At 39.6% G+C, this 23212-nt stretch overlaps 1 protein-coding gene across 1 annotated transcript in view; it reads left to right on the top strand.

The window, feature by feature from the left end:
- The window catches only part of LOC150076622 (fibroblast growth factor receptor 1-like), a 457312-nt gene that overhangs the window by 186421 nt on the left and 247679 nt on the right, over positions 1 to 23212 (top strand). Inside the window, exon 7 of the mRNA XM_090387392.1 lies at positions 22596 to 22813. Within this exon, the coding sequence (XP_090243518.1) occupies positions 22596 to 22813 (218 nt within the window). The remainder of the gene's footprint in view (positions 1 to 22595; positions 22814 to 23212) is intronic.

Below are 23212 nucleotides of genomic sequence, written 5' to 3'. Positions count from 1 at the left end.
AGTACGTCTATGAGAAAGCGAGTGGAGAGACTCTGTTACATATGTATCATTAATTAACCTAATTGTCCTCTTCTGAATGGAATCAAGAAGCCTGAGAGAGGTTTTGGGGGCACCACCCCAGATGTGGGAACAATATTCCATGACAGGGCGGATTTGCGATTTATACAGAGTGAGTAGCTGTTTGGAAGAAAAGTAACGCCAAGAGCGAAAGAGAAAACCAAGTTTTTTAGATGCAGAGGAAGCAATATTTGTAATGTGCTTGTGCCAAGAGAGATTAGAAGTCAGGGATATCCCCAAAAGAGATATATCATTTTGCCTAGAAATCTGAGTGTCATTAAAGATAAGCATAGGAGCAGAGGAATCCTTTTTTGTGAGATATAAGACAAGACTGAGTTTTAGAAGGGTTGAAATCAACTAAGTTTTCTTTGCCCCACTGGAGAATTACTTGAAGATCGGCATTTAAGGAATTGGTAGCAGATTTTCGAGAACTTGAAGCTGATTGAGCAGGGCAAGGTTCCTCAAAATGGAAAGTTGAATGCAATGTGCCATCATCGGCAAAACTATGGATAGGATTTCCAGTCAGTGGAAGGTCATTGATATACAAGAGGAAAAGAGTGGGGGAAAGAACTGAATCTTGGGGGGACACCAGCATTAGTGGAGAAGTTAGAAGACAGAGAGCCATCTACCATCACCCTCAGTGAGCGATCAGAGAGAAAACTGGATAACCAATTACTAAAAACAGTTGGCAAACCATAAGATGGAATCTTGTTTAGAAGACATTTATGCCAAACACGATCAAAAGCCTTTGAGATATCAAGAGCAACTACTTGTGTTTCACCGAACCTTTCCATTGAATTAGTCCATAAATGGGTAGCATAAGCCAGAATATCTCCAATGGATCGATACTGACGGAATACATGCTGGTGATCGTTGATCAGATGGAAGGTTTCTAGGTAGTTTAAGAGTTGGTGGTTAATTGATTTCTCCATTACTTTAGAAAGAGTAGAAGTAATTGCAATGGGACGATAATTGGATGGGAGGGATTTGTCACCCTGTTTAGGAACTGGCTGAATATGAGCAAATTTCCAAGCAGAAGGAAAAACACCTTTGGAATAAGAAAGTGAAAAAAGGTGGCAAAGAATAGGAGTAAGTTCAGGAGCACAGGTTTTGAGAACAAGTAGAGAAATACCATCAGGACCTGGATCTTTCTTAGCATCAAGATTCATCAAAATCCTTCTGATATCCTTTTGACGGAAGACCACAGGAGGCATTGAATGGAGCGTGTTTGGAATGGTGGGAGGTGTTTTACCAAGATCATTAATACATGAGCTGGAAGAAAAATGGGATGCTAGCAGGTCAGCTTTATCCTTGGCTGAAGTGACAACGGAATCATCTGGTTTGGACAGAGGTGGGAGCAGAGATGGGCAAAAGCTGCAGCCAATAGCTTTGAGCGACCAGAATGCTCGGCTACCATTAGGACAAGAAGCAAGTTTTCTGTTCTTAGCCTGTTGGAACTCTAGTTTGGACTGATTAATAACTGCTTTACATTTGTTGCTAGCTTTGGTGTAGGCAGAAAATGAAACTGAAGAATTAGAAACAAGCCAATTAAGATATGCAACATTCTTCTCTTGAACAGCCTTAGCACATTTATTGGAAAACCAAGGTTTAGATAAAGGACGAGATTTTAAAGTGGAGTGTGGGATAAAGGATTCCATTCCTTCAAGAATAATTTCACTGACACGATCTGAGCAAACGTTGACATCAGAAGTTTTGAAACAGTAATCCGACCAAGGAAAAGAAGTCTCGCAGGTCATCCCATTTTGCATTCTTGTAATGCCAAACAACACGAGGTTGGGAATAGCCATAAGATAAAGGTTCCATTGGAGAAGAGACAATCACCAAGTTGTGATCTGAAGTGCCTAAAGGACCTCCCACTTCGACCGTGTACTTAGAAGGGTTGTTTGTGAGAAAAAGATCAAGCGTATTGGCTGTATGATTAGGATTGTCCGGTATTCTCGTAGGTAAATGAACAATCTGTGCTAGGTCATTAGTAATTGCAAAAGCTTCAGCATCTCGATCTGCTGGGTCGGTGTGACTAGAAAATGGAAGCTAGCTGGAGTTGTGAACATTAAAATCACCAAGGAAAATTACCTCACTGTTAGGAAAGTTGGACTGGAGAAAGTCAAGTTGCAAAGAGAGGAAGCCAAAGAGCTCCAAGTGATTAGTGGAGTTGGCGGAACAGTAGAGACAACAGATGAACATGACACAATGAGGTAGAGAGATTTTAAGCCAGACAAGATCAAAGAGGGGAGATGGGGAGATTCCAAATTGCCAAGTCTCTGACAGGGAATATCAGAACGGTCATTTGCACAAGTAACACCTTTGAGGCGAAAGGAATCATACACCGAATAATTTGGGCGTCTGAGATGAGCAGTAGTTGAATCAACCGATAACTGAGATTCTGTCAGAAAAAGTACATGGGGTTTGGCAGACTGCAAGTGGAAATGGACATTGTTGAGATTAGAATTGAGACCACGTATATTTGTGAAATGAATTAGTAAGGCCTTGGGAGGCTTAGATCTTTTCGCAGATAAGCTTGCTCTATTAGTTTGACAGTTCATGGTGTATTCAATAGTAAGAAAAAGTGGGTGGGACATGCTGTATGAAGTAATGAAATTTTTGGATATGGCGTACACGTGGGAAGGATATACCCAGATCCTTGACATAACGTGGCTTCGACAATGCTCCCCGCATACACACACTACTCGGACTCCCTCCAGTCACTATCTGGCAGAGTAGAGGTAGTAAGATTATACACTAGATGATCCGGAAGCCTCCTAGAGAGTTACCAATAGGTTCGGTCTGGTGTACTAACTAGCGGCTGGCCTGTGAACACCATTTTAGGGCTGTACCCTTGAAATGTAAGGAATATTGGATCTCGCCATGATGTTCATCATAACCTCAAAAGTCATCAATCATACTGCATGATGGAAGAGATAGGGAAGGGTTGACTGAAACTTAGCTCTAGAGACTAAACATGGGTTCCAACACTTCAAGCCTGCAATAAGCAAAGTGGTGGTATTTCACCGGTTGACGTGAGTCATCTACCACCTAGTACTGCCTGGTAACATAGAGGGGCGACGTTCCTCCATGTGGTGTGGGCGCCACATGGAGGGACGTCGCTGAAATTGGGTCCACTTGACTTGAGTGTCACCCGAATATCAGTTCCATCAGCGTTTTAGAGTCACAGGTAGCAAGTACAGCTTGTCTGGCATATCTGAAAGAATGTCTGTGACAACCTCAAGGACCAAGGTCTGGAGATCTTGGTGCCAGTTAATGGCACCACCACGACCAATCCACCGATTAAGGAAAATTCCGTCCAGATGGAGTTTCGCACATCTGGTAGAATGTGAAGGGCCCCCATCATGCTGAAAGTCCATAGCACACCGTGTGGCCAAAGGAACATCCTCTAGTTCACCTAATGTATTTTGCAAAAATTGAAGGTAATTGTGTCCTGTCATTCGATGTTCTAAAATAACTGTACCTATTAACAGGTTATCGATCACACCACACATTGACCGAGAAACAAACTTGTAAATTTGTTTCCACTGTACCATGCAGATTCTCGTGCGCCCAAGGATGAGTGTTACGTGTGTTGTTGATTCCATTCTGGGTAAACGTGACTTCGTCAGTAAATAGTTTTGATGGAACCACTTCACGATTTGCATTTAACCAATGACAAAATTCAAGACACTTGGTACTGTCCCATATGTGAAGATTTTGCACATGCTGTGGGTGAAATGGGTGCAAGCTATCTTCATGTAGTGTTCGTCATACATGTGTTCGTGAAACACTGAGACATGCAGAAAGTCTTCGTGTGCTAAGTGTATTACTACGCTGAACCTTGTTTAGAACGTATTCCCGTTCCTGCACATTTTATTGACGTTCTCGTTCAGATGAAACATGAACACTGGGAAGCATACCACTTTCACGCAATGTGTTGAAAACTTTGGGAAACACTCTACGATCTGGAATTCAACATGTAGGAAAGTGCCGATGGTATTCTTCAACAGCAGGGGGGGCACTACCATCGCAGAAGCTGTAAATATACAACATATTTGGCATTTTTACCAACACTTCTACAATTAGAACTGACACTGCTCACTGATTCACTTGTATGTCTGAATAGGCCTACAAGGCTGGGACAAACCACGTTGATGATTAAGCTTCACACCAGCCAGAAGATAAATAAATTCAATACTGTAACTAAAAACACTTTATTTACAATAAAATAAGTATAAAATATATATCTACAATAAAAATATATATTTACAATAAAAATAAAAATATATAAATAACACTGATAAAATTTACTAAAAACCTAGAAATTAAAAGCGATAAAATTTGCTGTAGCTTTCGGAGGCAGCAGTCTCCTTCCTCAGCAGCATATGTCTACTGTGCGGCACATCCTTAAATGGCAGATCCACGGCACACATCACATGGTTCCACGGTTGGAATTTTCCATTTGTGCACCGGGACCGGAAATGACTTGGGAGTGCGCTAGCTGAAACCATTCATCATGTCCAAGAACAACGGTTTCCAGGAGGGGATGTAGACTTTTTTTTTTTTTTTTTTTGTTTTTTTTTATGAAAACCCCAAAAAATATAGGTGGTAGATGACTTTCATCAACCGGTGAAATACCACCACTTTGCTTATTGGAGGCTTGAAGTGGTGAAACCCATGTTTAGTCTCTAGAGCAAAGTTTCCGGCACCCCCTTCCCACCCATACTTCTCCTTCAACCCATGCACGGTACTAAGTACTATAGGTTTTGATACCTTTCGTGTTTGGGTTTTTCATAAAAAAAAAAAAAAAAAACACAAAAGGTATCAAAACCTATAGTACTTAGTACCATGCATGGGTTGAAGGAGAAGTATGGGGGGAGGGGAATGCCGGAAACTTTGCTCTAGAGACTAAACATGGGTTTCACCACTTCAAGCCTCCAATAAGCAAACTGGTGGTATTTCACCGGTTGATGAAAGTCATCTACAACCTACGCACACACCCCTATCCCTATTAATAGTATTGCTAGCTACCCCTGTGCATGATCTGTGATGACAGCCTCCTCCGGGGAAATTTGATGTTGTTTCACCCAGAAATATTCAGCCACAGTTCTGGCTGGTGTGAAGCTTAATCATCAACACGATTCACTCGTAGTCTGATTCACTTCTACAGTTACAACAATCAACTGATAACTGGCAACTGACAATCAAATGGCATAGTCTGATGGGAGGGAGGGAGGGAAAATATTGCGCACAAATTTTAAAACAAGTGTACATTAAAGTAGCTCTATCTCAGAAACCATTTGGGATAGGGCACATGTTTATGGGAACTTTTTTGCTTAAAATTACCTAAGCTTTCACCTCCTGAGACACTATATATATATATATATATATATATATATATAAATATAAATATAAATTCAGAAGGTATATGCTATTCACCTAAAAAAAAAAAAAAAAAAAATCCAGAGGGTATACAGTGTACACCCGTGTATATCCTCCACTACAGACTGACCAATCTGAATTCGGTGGTAGGGAAAACCTTAGAGGCAGTGATTGAGTGTAGTTCAGGGGCATTTAGATAGATATGGCATTCTGAATAACAGATAACATGGTTTTTTTTTTTAAGGGAAAATGATGTTTAACTATTTTGACAGAATTACCTTTTAGCTGGATGTAGGGAACAATTTTGACATAGTTCATTTGGATTTTAGCAAGGTGTTTGATTAAGTCCTTCATTAGAGGTTACTATATAAGCTTGACCATGTTGGGATTACTGGAAAATTCTAAGATTGATTCTGGGTGGCTGCAGGGTGGAAGGCAGAGGGTTGCAATTAATGGATAGTCTTCAGATTGGTGTAAAGTCACAAGTGGGGGTCTCCCAATGATCTATCTTGGACCAGTGTTGTTTCCTATTTTCATCAATGACATCGACAATGGGATAGAAGTCTTGATGTCAAAATTTTCAGATGATGAAAGGGTTGGTAGGTTAGTTAGTGATCAGTACCAAGCAGTCATCCTTCAGAATGACTTCAACAGGTTGCATGGTCAGAAAAGTTGCAGTGTTATTTTATTATTTTTTTTTTTTTAGGGCAGCAAAATTCAAGGTCATACACTTGGGGAATAGCAATCCCAAAATAAATTATACGCATAGAGGGGTTGAATTAAAGAGTAGAGGAAGAAAGGAGTGATAATACTGGTGTGTGTGTGTGTGTGTGTGTGTGTGTGTGTGTGTGTGTGTGTGTGTGTGTGTGTGTGTGTGTGTGTGTGTGTGTGTGTGTGTGTGTGTGTGTGTGTGTGAAGTTTTAACAGCAGTGTAAACAGGCATCCAGGAAAGCCCGATATGTCCTATTAATAATTCATCAAACTTTATCCTGTAAAGATTTATAGTTACGCTATGTAAGGCAATTGTAAGACCACATTTCAAATACTGTGTTCAAGTATGGAGAACTCATTGAAAAAAGATATTGAACTTCTTGAAATAGTCCAGAGATAGGGAACTTTGCACTCTTTCAATTAGTAACACTACTTACTATTTAAATCTTCTCAAAGGGCAGCCATACCCCCAGGGGCTCACATCTGATGAGTATGGGCTTGGCACACCAAGGGTTCTGAGCTGGATATTATCATAATTCTTCTCTGTCTGGGTGATTCCTCTCTCTCTCTCTCTCTCTCTCTCTCTCTCTCTCTCCCTCTCAGGGATAACTCAATATTTTTTTTTTTTGTTTTTGGCTGGTGCAGCAAAAGCCTCAGGCTTCCTTGCACCATATGGCTAATTATATTAATAATATGAAAAAGCACTCAATATGTAGGTTCTTAGCGCTTGGCAGCCAGGCACCTCTGACGTAACCTGATTGAGGTTATGAGGCTCTCAAGGGAGTTAGTAAAATGTTAGTAAAATAAAGGTGGAAATTATAAAGTTTGTTATAGTGAATTCCAAACTATGAGGCATAAATTGAAATTACAGGGAAAGAGGTTGACAAGATTAGCATTAGCAAAGGCACATGATGCAAGAAAGCAAGGTTATATAGCATCAGCCAAAAAAAAAAAAAAAACCCTTATTTCACCCATCCACTCGCTCCAAATATTTGTCAAGTTCTGCCTTGAATCTGTTTAAGCTATCAACTTCTACGACAGATGGAAGTTTCCAGCAATCAACCACTCGCTGGCTAAAGGCAAACTTCCGCACATCTATCCTGCAACCATCTTTCCTCAATTTGAATTTATGCCCTCTCAGGCGATTATTCTGAGCAAGAGGAAGAATCCCATTCGCATTGAGCATGCTCAAACCATTCAAGGCTTTATACACCTCAATCAGATCACCTCGCAGGTGCCTAGCCTCCAGATACTGTAATTTGCAAAACTTAAGCCTTTCTTCGTAAGAGCAACCCTTTGTTCCACTCACTAATCTTGTTGCCCTTCTCTGTATACAGTACTCAAGGTGTGGCCTGACGATTGCCTTATACAAGGGGATAATCACCTCCTTATCCCTGCTAGAAAAATTCCTCTTTATCACAAGACACCATGAGCTACTCCTGCAGACCACCTGCACTGCTCAGAAAACTTCATATCTGTCTGCACAATTATCACAAGGTCCTTTTCTTTCTCTACCACTGTCAGTGAGGTACCACACAGTTGATACGTTACTCTAGGATTACATATGGGAAACAGTAATGCTTTCCCATATGTAGCAGTGTACTGTCATTAATGTCATTAACAACCCTGCCAACCTTCATATCGTCTGCAAACTTGGACATTAAGCCTGATTTAGTAGGCTATTTATTTTGACAGAATTACCTTTTAGCTGGATGTAGGGAACAATTTTGACATAGTTCATTTGGATTTTAGCATCAATATCATTTATAAATACAGAAAACAACAATGGACCCGACACTGAACCCTGAGGGACTCCACTAATAACATTAGTCCACTATGAACAGTGTCCATTGATTACCACTCTGTCTTCTCCCCCTCAACCACCCCTTTACCCATAGCAGCAATTTGCCTCCAATGCCACACTGCTCCAATTTGTGCAACAGTATCAAAGGATTTTCTAAGATCCAAATATATGATATCAAAGTTATTCTTTGCATCCAGTTCATTTGTGACTACATCGTGTTCATTTGTGACAATCAAATTAGTCAGACAAGACTTCCCCTTAACAAACCCATGCTGTGTCCGAGCTGTAACTGAAGTCTTGTCTAGATGATCCTGCACTGCTTCTCTAACCAGTGCCTCTGTTAATTTCCCTGGAACAGTAGTTAAACTAACAGGTCTGTAATTACCTGTCTTCCCCCTTTGATCCTCCTTTGTGGATTGGGGTCATATTTGCACATCTCCAGTCCATGGGTATCTCCCCTGAGTCCAGGGAAGCTCTCATAATTATGGCTAAGAGTTTGCTTACTTCTTTTGCCACCTCCTTTAATATAACTGGATAGATTCCAACCACCCTAGGTGCCTTTCGTATGTTTATCTTCAACAATTTCTCCTCCCCTTTACTTTCAGTTATTACAAGATTATGTAGCTTATTGCCAGAGTTGAGTACACCTCTGGCATTCCCCTCCCTGAATAATTCATTTGTAAATGTCGATGCAAAATATCCATTTAGTTTGTTAGCTACTTGAGCTGGATTATCACCAGTTGAACCATTGATATCAAGTGGACCAATCTGATTCATCCCCTTCCTTCTAGAGTTTAAATAATTAAAGAACTCTTTGCTGATTTTCTTTGCATCCTTTACCAAAGATTTCTTTTAATCTGCTTTTGCCTGCCTAACCTCCTTCGTAACTTTGCTACAGACCAGCTTATATCTATCATAGGCTTCTGTGTCACATGTTAATTTTTATGTATCCCATGAATTTTTCTTCTCTGTGACATGTCTAATTAGTTCATCTGACATCCATTTAGGCCTAAATCTTGAACAATATTTCTTTGTTGGTATGAAGAGCCTAATAGCTTCCAAGATTAATTCTTTGAATGCTTCCCATTTTGAATTTGCCTTTGGTAACATCATCAGTTGGTTCCACTGTATAGAATTTAAATACTGTCTCAGACCACCGTAGTCATCTTTACGAAAGAAACCCCCCCCCTTTACCCTTGATGGTAGTTACCTCTTTGAGTAAATCCTACTTCAGCGCACTGTGATCACTGCCACCTAGTGGTTCCTTTATCTGCAGATTCTTGATGCATGAAGAATCATTACTGATAATCAGATCAAGAGGATTACTCCCTCTAGTTGCCTCTCGAACATGCTGCTGTAGAAAACAATCATCCAATAAATCCACAAAAGCCTTGCTAGTGCGTGAGTGACTAACCCACAAATTCCGGTCAATATCCGGGAAATTAAAATCCCCCATTATAAGACACTCTAATTTACTGGCCCACTCTATTTCTCTGCACGATTGCTCATTATACTCATCAGATTCATTAGGCCTATAACACACACCTACCGTATTTCCCCATGTATAAGACGTAACCTTTTTCGAAAAATGTGGGGTCTAAAAACTGGGTGCGTCTTATTCAGTGTTTTTAAATTTTTTTACTTGCATTTCCCGCTTTTTCGTGCTAGTTGTCTTTGCGCTCATTGTGTCACACTTGTTACCGGTATATTAGGTTACGTTTTTCCACATTCTTCCCAGAAATGGCTCAGAAAAAATTTTCGTACAGTGCTGAATTCAAGTTCAGTGATCCAGTTAAAAGATAGTTAAAAGTGATTCAGTTTGCAAAAGTGAATGGAAATCGTGCTGCTGAACGTAAGTTTGATCCTCCTCCAACTGAGAAAACAATCCGAGACTGGCTACAGGAAGAAGAAGAAACCCTACTGAAAACGCCACGGCAGAAGAAGGCCATGAGAGGCAAGTCAGCAAAATGGCCTGATTTAGAAAGGGAATTGAAGGGCAATTGGAATTCCTGTGTCCACAAAGATGGTTCAGCCTGAGGCAAGAAGAATTGCTGATGAAAAAGAAGTTACTGATTTCAAAGGAGGACACAATTGGTGCTTCAAGTTCATGAAACGGAATGGACTGAGCATGCGTAACATGCACCAGACTTGCCCAAAAGATGCCTGAAAGCTATGAGCAGAAGGACTATTTAGTCCTTGAATTTCATCGTTTTGTCATTCAGTTTCCAAAGACCCATCAGTTTGAGTTGGGACAGATTGCAAATATGGACGAAGTCCTCCTTCAATTTGATGTCCCGAGTAACAGATCTATTGATAAGAAGGGGGTGAAGACTGTAACTGTGAAGACAAGTGAACATGAAAAGAGCCATTATACAGTTCTAGCTTGTTGTGCCGACGATACCAAGCTGCCTCCTATGCTGATTTTCAAACGCAAAACAATGCCAAAAGAAGACATTCCTCGAGGAGTAATTGTCCACGTTCATGACAAGGGTTGGATCGATCAGGATGGAATGAAGATCTGGTTTGAGAAAGTTTGGAGCAGGAGATCAGGTGGGCTCTTACGCAAACCTGCCCTATTGGTGCTTGATGAATTCAGCGCACACATAACAAAAAACAGAAAGAAGATTGCTGCAGAGCAAAAAACAAAACTTGCCATCATACCTGGTGGCTTGACATCCCAGCTCCAACCACTTGATGTCAGCATTAACAAACCCTTCAAAGCTGCCACGAGAGACGAATGGAACCAATGGATGAAGTCTTCTGGGGACAATTTGACACCAACAGGAAGGGTGAAGAAACCAACTATAGGAAAAGTTTGTACCTGGGTGAAAAAATCCTGGGATAATATCAAGATTGAGATCGTTGTCAAGTCATTTAAAGTGTGGCATTTCAAATACCATAGATGGAACTGAGGATGAGTCAATATATGAAGACATTTATTCATCATCAGACACAGATGAGGACAAGCTAATAGATGGGAGTTTTGACAGTGATGAGGAGTTGTATGAATTTTATGATGAATAAAACCTGAGTTCAATAACTTTAATACATTTTTTTTTTTCAAATTTTGGGCACCAAATTTAAGGTGCGGCTTACACATGGGGAAATATGGTACTTTCATTTTTCCTTTCCCAGTGCTTTTGTCACACCAAACAGACTCAACATTGCATTGTCCACCCACATCAATTGGATGCACTTCCTTAGATTTTATATGTTTATTAACTAACAGCATAACCCCTCCTCCCTTCCTGTCTTGTCTATCTTTTCTGTACACATTGTACACCCCAAATTCCAGTTCCGCACTGCTTATGTCTGTGTGACATAAGCAGTTGGGATATTAGAGACATGACACCATGTCTCTAATATCCCAACAATATCTGCCTTTGATGACTTGGCCAGCACTTCAAGTTCATCGAATTTATTAACTATACTCCTAGCATTGGTGTACATGCACCTGTTTCTACTCTTAGTTACCCTAACACAGCCCACTATGTCCACTATGACTCCCAGCAGTCCTGCTGCTCAATTGCATTTCAATAGAAGTAGTGCAAGAATCACTTTTCCCTCTGCCAGCAGCTACTGTTAATCTATTAGTCCGTGTATCCCCTCCCCAAAGTTAGCAGTTTTCCAACCCACCTAACTCTGCCCCGATAGCATCAGCAAATATTCTTGCACCCTTTTTATTTAAGTGTATCCCATCCCTATAGAAGCAGTCTCTCCTGTTAAGCAGGCGCCTCCGTAGCCAGGTGGAAAGAGCAGCAGTGCGTAGCACACGCTCCTCGATTAGACCGGGGTTCGACCCGTCACCACCAAATATGGAGGATGCGGAAAGGTTATGGAATGACCACCGCATATTCCCGGAGCAATATGGCCTTAGTTGCTAATGCTCCTAAAAACCAAAACAACAACATCTCCTGTTAAGCACAGACTAGGCTGTGAAAAATTCTATCCCTTCAGCCTTGCACATTCTCTCCAGTGCCGAATTGATCGACAAGGCTCTCATCATATACGTCCTCCTATCGTGTCTGGGCAGAATTGCAGTAACTTTCAAATTAAACCCTAAATCGTGGCTTTTTTTCAGCATTGTCTTGTACTTGTTAAATAATTCTGCCAGTCTCCTACCCTTAATATCATTATTGCCAATGTGTACAACAATATTACCCTTTGTGCCCTTAAATGATGATATCTTCCCTACAACATCATCAACCTTTGCCCCTGGCAGGCATATCCTGGTCCAGTTCCATCTATCCTTTTTGGACAATATGTTACCCGTTTCCCTGACAATTGTTAGGCGCCTCTGTAGCCAGGTGGGAAGGAGCAGCAGTGCGTAGCACACGCTTCTTAATTAGACCGGGGTTCGAGCCTGTCACCACCAAATACAGAGGATGCGGAAAGGTTAGGGAATGACCACTGCATATCCCGGAGCAATATGGACTTAGTTGCTAATGCTCCTAAATAACAAACTGACAATAGTCACCTACACCTAGTTCCTTGGGGTTTGCCACCGTGTTGCGTGATGTTCAAATGCAAGCTCTGGCATTGATGTGGGCAGCTGAGAGCTTGATGGGTCCCTCAATTTAGCTCCTTCGAGGGCATCCACCCTGTCCTTCCAGCTCTCATATAAGCCCATAATAATGACGAGTTTGCGTCTGATTTCCTCGCACTCTTTACATCGCGCGCATACACAATGACATTCTCATTGGCAATATCATGTCCTGTTCCTGATTGCTCCACAAACATCAAAGGAGCAGTGCATTTCAATATGTGATTCGGAAGACAACCCCCCCTGCCCACCTCAGTTCTCCCCTTAGCCACATCACTTCCACTAGTTTGAGTCTTTTGCTTTGCTGCTCTGGTCTGAGTCATGATTTCTATTCAAGTTCAATAAAATTCCAGTACAAAATACACTAAACCTATATAGTCAGCCTAAAGTCAATGAGTTATAACACTATATATACAAAGGGTACTAGGGTACTAGGAAAGTTTTGCAATATGATGCAACAATGAATTACAGGAAGCTGCTGCTTGTTGCTGCATGTTGAGACATGTTCATACGTGCATAGTAGCCGCCGCCGCGCCAAGTCGATGGGCTCAGTTATTCATTAGTAGTGAGAGTGTAAAGTGCTTGTGATGGCATCGTGGTCACGAAATGAGATAAGGACAGTTTTGCGGTATAATTTCGTGCATGGTTTAACCATAGACCAGTGCTTAGAAGAAATGACTCTTGCACTAGATGACGATTGTCCACATCGTACAACGATATTCAGGTGGTATAGAGAATTCCAAAGGGGAAATTTCACTCTGGAGGATTCTGAGAGGCCGGGAAGGCCACGAACGTCAGTTACGGAGGAAAACGTTACTGCTGTGAGGAAAATGCTTGACGAAAACAGGCGAGTGACCTACCAACAGATAGAGGATACTTTGGGCCTAAATGCACCAGCAATTCGTTCGATTCTGCAAGATCATTTGCACGTGAAGAAACTTTGTTCTCTCTGGGTGCCGCATCAACTGACTGAAGAGCAGATGACACGACGTGTGACTTGGTGCCGGGAGATGTTAAAAAAGTTTGATAAGGGACAATCTCGGTATGTGAACAACATCGTGACAGGTGACGAGACTTGGCTGTACTATTACGATCTGCCGACCAAGGCTCAAAGCAAAGTTTGGGTCTTTGATGATGACGACACACCCGTAATTGTCAGAAAATCCCGATCTGTAAAGAAGAAAATGATAGCTGTATTTTTCAAATCGTGTGGAATTGTGGAATGTGTCGTTTTGGATACGCAGAAGACAGTCACAGCTAAGTGGTATACTGAACAATGCCAGCCTAAAGTCATTGGATCTATGAAGAACCTGCGGCCAAAGTCAAGAATGGACACCTGGTACCTCCATCACGATAATGCTCCAGCTCACCGCACCAAAGCCTGCACCAAATATTTGACCACGACAGGACTGAAACTTCTCGAGCACCCTCCCTACAGTCCAGACCTTGCTTCCTGCGACTTTGCACTGTTCCCGCATGTGAAAATGAAGCTAAAAGGGAGGCGGTTTTCCAGTGATGAGGACCTTCTACGGGCTTGGGACAACGAGTGTGCTTTACTCCCTAGTGAAACTTGGCAGAACTGGTTTAAAGATTGGTTTCGGAGGATGGAATGTAGAGGAAATTACTTTGAAAAAATTAAATAAACAAAGCTGTATTGCAAAACTTTCCTAGTACCCTTTGTATGTATTTCGGTATTGAATATTTTCTCAGAGTTATGTTATATGACTTTCTTATCCCCTGCACTGTCAACTTATATGCATTAATTTATGATGTTACTTTTGTAATAATTAGGTCGCTATATTTATTTAGTTAAAAAAGTACAATTCAATTGACAAATAAATTTAATAAAGTTTACTGATTAATTGATACTACTATAATCACTATCTAGTTTTCTGTTAAACCTTACACTGTCTAGTTTTTCGTTAAACCTTATGCTATCTAGTTTTCTGTTAAACCTTATGCCCGCACATGTTGTATCTTATAACAATGGTGGCAAGTTACGAATGGTTAATCTACGGACACGAGGTATTATTTACTTTCCAAATCGTGCTATCTAAATTCAAAATAAACCAGGGAGCTTGACTAGGTCTGTAAGCTACTTATAGAAAATAATTTAATCTAACGATTAAGTCAATAAAGCGGCTAAGAATAATTAAAAACTTTTCGTTCTCGGGAGCTGCAAAACCTGTCCACACGTGGATTTGATACTCTTACCGATACTAAGTAATAACCTACAAAATCTCTATCTAAATTCAATTTAAGCAAAAGTTTTGTTACTAAGATTATAAAGCAACTCAAAAAAATAAATTAATATGCCAATTTAAGTCAATAAAAAAGAAAAAACTTCTATTTGCTGCAGCCGTAAAAACTTCTCCTGTTCACATGTACTCTCGCACCCACTCTCCGATTGTAGGAAGTTTTCTTGTAGCCATTGAATCGTTGATCGTCCTTGCAGGTAGTTGAGGCTGATAGTTTGAATAAATTCAAAGGTCAACTGGATAGTTACCTATGTGAGGAGGGAAGCAAATAATTTATATTTTCTTATTTACTTTTTTTTTGTTGTTGTTGTTGCTTCCTTGCTCTAATGGCTGTTGATATTACCCCCCTCTCCCCACCCCCAATCATGCATGATTATTTTATTTCTCTTTTTAACCTGTAATGTAGTCATATGTAGTGAGATATATGACAGTATGTACATGGGCTCATATATCATTTAAAAAGGATGTTCTTACTAAGAAAGGATTTAGAAACCAGGCATATGGAGACACTTATTAAAGTGTATATGGCTTTGCAAGGTGCCATCAGCATTTAGTAAACTAAATGCTGATGGCATCTTTACTCATTTTCAAATGACACACAAGGGGATTTTTTTTTTTTTAATAGAAATAGGAAAGTAGTAGAATAGATGTGGAAACTTGCATTCTGCCCAAGAGTAATCGATTGTTGAAATAAACTTGTATATAGTGTTGTGCTAAATGGGTGGATAGCTCAAGTCATTTAACAGCCAGTTGGCTGTTAAATGACTTGAACAAATACAAGATATGTATTCACTCAAGAAAGTTGGACAAATTATTGGAAAGAATGGGTAAATGGTGTTACCCTTGAGGTTATCACAGACATTCTCTCAGATATGCCAGACAAGCTGTACTTGCTACCTGGGAGTCTAAAACGCTGATGGAACTGATATTCGGGTGACACTCAAGTCAAGTGGACCGAATTTCGGCGAAGTCTGGACGGTCAGTGACAGCCCAATCCTCTGCTTGCACCTTCACGATGGTTGTACTGTTAGTAATCCTGGGTATAACCTCCATGCATAAGTACATGGTGGGAGACCACCTAGGTGTGAACCAAGTAAGCAGGGGTCGAGGTGTGGCACCCACACCACATGGAGGACCGCCGCCCCTCTATATTACCAGGCAGTACTAGGTGGTAGATGACTCTCATCAACCGGTGAAATACCACCACTTTGCTTATTGGAGGCTTGAAGTGGTGGAACCCATGTTTAGTCTCTAGAGCTAAGTTCCGGTCAACCCTTCCCTATCTCTTCCATCATGCAGTATGATTGATGACTTTTGAGGTAATGATGAATGTCATGACTTTTGAGGTAATGATGAATGTCATGGCGAGATCCAATATTCCTTACATTTCGAGGGTACAGCTCTAAAACGGTGTTCGCAGGCCGGCTGCTAGTTAGTACACCGGACTGAACCTATTGGTAACTCTCTAGGAGGCTTCCAGATCAGCTAGTGTATAATCTTGCTACCTCTATTCTGCCAGATAGTGACTGGAGGGAGTCCGAGTAGTGTGTATGCGGGGAGCATTGTCGAGGCCACGTTATGTCAAGGATCTGGGTATATTCTTACCACATGTATGCCATATCCAAAAATTTCATTACTTCATACAGCATGTCCCACCCACTTTTTCTTCTTACTATTGAATACACAATGAATTGTCAAACTAATAGAGCAAGCTTATCCGCGAAAAGATCTAAACCTCCCAAGGACTTCCTAATTCATTTCACAAATATACGTGGTCTCAATTCTAATCTCAACGATGTCCATTTCCACTTGCAGTCTGCCAAACCCCATGTACTTTTTCTGACAGAATCTCAGTTATCAGTTGATTCAACTACTGCTCATCTCAGATGCCCAAATTATTCGGTGTATGATTCCTTTCGCCTCAAAGGTGGTACTTGTGCATATGTCCGTTCTGATATTCCCTGTCAGAGACTTGGCAATTTGGAATCTCCTCTCTTTGATCTTCTCTGGCTTAAAGTCTCTCTACCTCATTGTGTCAAATTCATCTATTGTCTCTACCGTTCTCCCAACTCCACTAATCACTTGGAGCTCTTTGCAACTTGACTTTCTCCAATCCAACTTTCCTAATAGTGAGGTAATTTTCCTTGGTGATTTTAATGTTCACAACTCCAGCTGGCTTCCATTTTCTAGTCACACCGACCCAGCAGGTCGAGATGCTGAGGCTTTTGCAATTACTAATGACTTAGATTGTTCATTTACCTACAAGAATACCGGACAATCCTAATCATACAGCCAATACGCTTGATCTTTTTCTCACAAACAACCCTTCTAAGTACACGGTCGAAGTGAGAGGTCCTTTAGGCACTTCAGATCACAACTTGGTGATTGTCTCTTCTCCAATGGAACCTTTATCTCATGGCTATTCCCAACCTCGTGTTGTTTGGTACTACAAGAATGCAAAATGGGATGACCTGCGACACTTCTTTTCTTCTTTTCCTTGGTCGGATTACTGTTTCAAAACTTCTGATGTCAACGTTTGCTCAGATCGTGTCAGTGAAATTATTCTTGAAGGAATGGAATCCTTTATCCCACACTCCACTTTAAAATCTCGCCCTTTATCTAAACCTTGGTTTTCCAATAAATGTGCTAAGGCTGTCCAAGAGAAGAACGTTGCATATTGTAATTGGCTTGTTTCTAATTCTTCAGATTCATTTTCTGCCTACACCAAAGCTCACAACAATTGTAAAGCAGTTATTAATCAGTCCAAACTTGAGTTTGAACAGGCTAAGAATAGAAAACTTGCTTCTTGCCCTAATGGTAGCCGAGCATTCTGGTCTCTTGCCAAAGCTATTGGCCGCAACTTTTGTCCATCTCTGCTCCCACCTCTGTCCAAACCAGATGATTCTGTTGTCACTTCAGCCAAGGATAAAGCTGACCTGCTAGCATCCCATTTTTCTTCCAGCTCATGTATTAATGATCTTGGTAAAACACCTCCCACCATTCCCAACACGCTCCATTCAATGCCTCCTGTGGTCTTCCGTCAAAAGGATATTAGAAGGATTTTGATGAATCTTGATGCTAAGAAAGCTCCAGGTCCCGATCGTATTTCTCCACTTGTTCTCAAAACCTGTGCTCTTGAACTTACTCCTATTCTTTGCCGCCTTTTTTCACTTTCTTATTCCAAAGGTGTTTTTCCTTCTGCTTGGAAATTTGCTCATATCCAGCCAGTTCCTAAAATGGGTGACAAATCCCTTCCATCTAGTTATTGTCCCATTGCAATTACTTCTACTCTTTCTAAAGTAATGGAGAAATCAATTAACCGCCAACTCTTAAACCACCTAGAAACCTTCCGTCTGATCAACGATCGCCAGTATGGATTCCGTCAGTGTCGATCCACTGGTGATATTCTGGCTTATGTTACCCATTTATGGACTAATACAATGGAAAGGTTCGGTGAAACACAAGTAGATGCTCTTGACATCTCAAAGGCTTTTGATTGTGTTTGGCATAAAGGTCTTCTAAACAAGCTTCCATCTTATGGTTTGCTAACTGTTTTTAGTAATTGGTTATCCAGTTTTCTCACTGATCGCTCACTGAGGGTGATGGTAGATGGCTCTCTGCCTTCTAACTTCTCCACTAATGCCAGTTCTTTCCCCCACTCTTTTCCTCTTTTATATCAATGACCTTCTTCCATTGACTGAAAAATCCTATCCATAGTTTTGCCGATGATAGCACATTGCATTCAACTTTCCATTTTGAGAAACCTTGTCCTGCTCAATCAGCTTTAACTTCTCGAAAATCTGCTACCAATTCCCTAAATGCCGATCTTCAGGTAATTCTCCAGTGGGGCAAAGACAACTTCGTTGATTTCAACCCCTCTAAAACTCAGTCTTGTCTTATATCTCGCAAAAAGGATTCTTCTGCTCCTATGCTTACTTTAGTGACACTCCGATTTCTAGGCAAAATGATATCTCTTTTGGTTATTACCCTGACTTCTAATCTCTCTTGGCACAAGCACATTACAAATATTGCTTCCTCTGCATCTAAAAAACTTGGTTTTCTTTTTCGCTATCGCCTTTATTTTTCTTCCAAACAGATGCTCACTCTGTATAAATCGCAAATCTGCCCTACCATGGAATATTGTTCCCACATCTGGGGTGGTGCCCCCAAAACCTCTCTCAGGCTTCTTGATTCCATTCAGAAGAGGGCAGTTAGGTTAATTAATGATTCATCTCTAACAGAGTTTCTCCACTCGCTTTCGCATAGACGCACTGTTTCTGCTGCATGCCTCTTCTACAGATACTTCCATGGGCACTGTTCTTCTGAATTGGCTTCTATAATTCCCGCTCTCTCTTTCAAAACAGTCCGAACACGTGCCGCCACCAGCCAACATCCATTTACTGTCCAACTTCAAACCCACAGAACCAACTTTTCATCTTCCTCATTTATTCATTCAACTGCCATTTTCTGGAACAACCTTCCTTCATATGTATTTCCTGAAAATTACAATCTACAGAAGTTCAAGTCCAATGTCAACAAATATCTTCTTTCATCTTCTCAACCTCCAACCCAAGCACGGTATTAAGTACTATAGGTTCTAATACCTCTCGTGTTTGGGGTTCACATAAAAAAAAAAAAATCCTGCATGAGTCCACTGCATTAGACCCACACCTGACTCACACTGTTTGTACCTGCAACTCACAACAATTAAATAATTATAAATTAAATTAAAAAAAAAAAAGACAAGAAAATTTGTATTAAATTTTTCTATATTTCAGTAATAATACAGTATTTAGATATTTAATTAAAATATATCAATCAGTACTGTATTTTGTTGTGTTGTATATAATACATAAAAATGTATATAATAACAGTATTTTATATAATACATAAATAAAATTTGGCAGTTTCTAGATTCAGCTGTGCCCTTACTGCGCTGGCACCATTGGCAGGGATGGCAAGAATTAAATCCAGCAGTAAAAAATGAAAATGCAGATAATTTTTTTGTGTCTGATAAAAAGTTACTTAATTTATACAGTAATTATATCTTTAATTTTTGAGAAACATTTAATGATGTTCTTCTTTCAGTTTTGTGCTAAAAGATTTCAATTTTATTGTTGATTCAATTTCTAATTCTGAAACACTGCATGCCTTGTCCATGATCAGAAGCAGTATAATATAACAAAAATAACATTATAACATTAAGCCCTGGTGGTTAGCCCAGTTGATATAATCACTGTCATCTTGCACTGGTTGGAAAAGACCTAAGTTCGAATTCTGTCACTAACAAGAGGAATTTCTATGAGTCCTTTCACATTAATGCTGATTGAGTTGGTCTTAGGCGAGGGTAGCATGATTTTCTCCTCCTGGAAATTTTGATTTTTCATCAAGCAAGCAAGCAGCAAATTGACCACAGAACACAATTTGCAGACATGTTACTTGCAGCCCAATATGGGCTAAGTTGCTGATGTGCCTAAACCTTACAACTACCAACAAACCATCATAATCTGAGATAATTCAGAAATTAAAACAGGGTATTTATGAGAGTCTCATGTTTTCTTCTTCTTTTCATGTCTGGCAAAGCAATTATTGAGTGAGGGTTAAAAAATAATAATTTGAAAACCAATCATGCCTTTTCGAATATACGCAATTGATGAAAACTATCAGTAGTGGAGTAGCGTTGTATGTAATTAAAACTGCAAAAAAAAAAAAAAAAAAAACATGTCTCATAATTTAGCGATATTACGTAGAAAAACTAATAAAAAACAATTATTTATATGTTAATATATTAGTTTATTAATGTATTAAATTATTTATATTCATAACCTGCAGTTCAACATACAAACAGCAAAATTTCTGAAACCCGACACATGCAGGGCTCTAAATGGTGTGTACATGGGGAGGTGGGTGTGTCAACGAAATAGGCAGCTCATACACCAACCATTAAGTTCAGTTATTACTGTAAACAAAATGTTGATACAAAAATATAATAAAATGTGAAAATTATATTTACAGTGAAATAAATAAAACTAATATGATCTACCATAAAATAATAAAATGTGATAACTGTATTTACAATAAAATAAAATTGACATAATCTATAAAATAATATGAATTAAAACATCGTTACAATAAAATACTATAAAACATACGCGTAATTAAAAGCGATAAAACCTGTAGCTTTCGGAAGCGTCGGCTTCCTTCCTCAACAGTATCAAAGCTTCTTGCAACACCTCCTTAAATAGCAGGCTCACAGTGCTTCCACACGCACGTGTGGTCTGAACCTGAAGTGGAAATAGCACGGGAGCGTATCAAATGGAACCGCTCATCCGTACTCAGGACAACAGTTTCAAAGAGGAGATGCATACGCATGCCTCTGTCCCTATTAATAGTATTGTTATCGGATGAGCAGATTCGCAAGCTCTCGAGCCATTTACAGTCCCAGAATCCATGCGCCCGGTCAACAATAACCGCATCCTCTGGGGAGATCCGATGCTGCTTCTCCCAAAAATGCTCGGCCACAGCAGACTTACCATAATCCGCGACTTTTATAGCATTTAGGTGCTCCCCAGACGATCCTTGAACCGCCGCCTTGTCTCACCTACATAACATTCCTCACAATCCGGGCATTTCATTTTATTTTTTTATTTTTATTTTCATTTTATTTATTTATTTATTTATTTTTTTTTTTTTTGGCAGGTGGGTATGTTGGCTGGTGCTGTTTAAGTTTTTCCCCTTGTTTTTTTTTTTTTTTTTTATGAAAACCCCAAACATGAAAGGTATCAAAACCTATAGTACTTAGTACTGAGCATGGGTTGAAGGAGAAGTATGGGGGGAGGGGGGGATGCCGGAAACTTTGCTCTAGAGACTAAACATGGGTTTCACCACTTCAAGCCTCCAATAAGCAAAGTGGTGGTATTTCACCGGTTGATGAAAGTCATCTACCACCTTATTTCATGATGCCAATTCTAATACTAACTCATTTTGCCTTTTCAGGTCTTACTCTGAATGGTGTGTTACTGAGTTTTTCAATTTGAAGTTAATATTACTTGTCCTCGAAATGAAACTTGATGTCAAATTATTATTTTCTCAGTTATTTCAGTGTTTCCTCTGGTATAAGGCTTGCCTACATTGATAAAGCTCTTGATGAAAATTTTAACATCAGACTGGCATAAAAATATTTTGCTGGCTTTTTATACACATGTTTATGTAATTGCTGCGTTCTGACATGTTGAAATAAACTTACAATTGTTCAGAGGTGTTAATAATTACAACACTAGTCATGAGTTCCAACAAGGCTGAAACATCCTGCTTATCTGTTTCATAAAATATTGAATGGTCACTGATCTGTGTGTGAGTTTAGTCTGTTTTTATATGTGACATGTAACTCTTAAAATAATTCCAAAAAGAGAAAAAAAAATAATTGTTAACATCATTTGATCGAAAGTCATAACATACAGCTCTCTACAAAGAACTGAACACACACACACACACACACACACACACACACACACACACACACACACACACACAAGCAAAAGAATTACAACTATTTAAGGACCAGTTTAATGGTTGTAGTTTTGAAGTATAGAATGAAATTTATGGATGATGTGATTTTTGAAAAACTTTTCTATAACAGATATAAAAAAAAAAAAAAATCTAAAAAGAAAAACTCAACTGTATAAATCTTCAATTTCTAATAGGCATATAAATGCTTTTATGATATGTAAGGAAGCAATATTTATATGTTATTATATGCAATATTTATATGCCTTCAATATTTATATGTTATGGCACACATTATTAAATAGAGACTCTGATTCTGTATTTATAGAGCGCATGCCCCACAAACCGATCTTTAAAGATGGTTATCCAGCAAACCAGACAGTATATTTAGGACAACAAGCTCAATTCGAATGCAGATTTATCAGTGATCTTCAGCCACATATGCGTTGGCTTAAGCATTACCAAATCAATGGCTCTTATGCAGATAATTCTAGTTTTCCTTATGTTTTCCCTGTGAAGGTAAGTAGCAGTATGCAGAAGTGTTCTGTATTTAATTTATTTTTCCTTTTAGGGTTTTAGTGCAATGCACACTATTCTGAAAACCAAGATTTAGAGTTGAGACAGTCTCTCTCCAGAGTGGAAAGAGATATAGAAATTCAAAAATAATCGTATTTTGGAATTATTGCAAATATGGCTAGTTCATCTGTAGGGTGCTGTAAAAGTTAACTAATTGGGTAAAAATTTGGCCTAGATTACTGTTAAATTTGATAGTCTTTTTTTTTTTTAAATCAAATAATCCATTACTTGGTGGCCCATTTTGTCTTGGGAATAAATTAACATTATAAACAGTTTGTTGTGTGCTTAACCACCCATTATACAGTATAACCTGGATAAGTTTTCCGAGGGACTGGAGGTTTAGAACTTCTTATGAGGGAAAACTTCTTA

This window comes from Mastigoproctus giganteus, chromosome 13 (assembly GCF_048544385.1).
Source record: "Mastigoproctus giganteus isolate SK-2022 chromosome 13, ASM4854438v1, whole genome shotgun sequence".
Lineage (NCBI taxonomy): Eukaryota > Metazoa > Arthropoda > Arachnida > Uropygi > Thelyphonidae > Mastigoproctus > Mastigoproctus giganteus.
The sequence above is the reverse complement of the archived record's forward strand: the minus strand, read 5'-3'. Positions and strand labels throughout refer to the sequence as shown.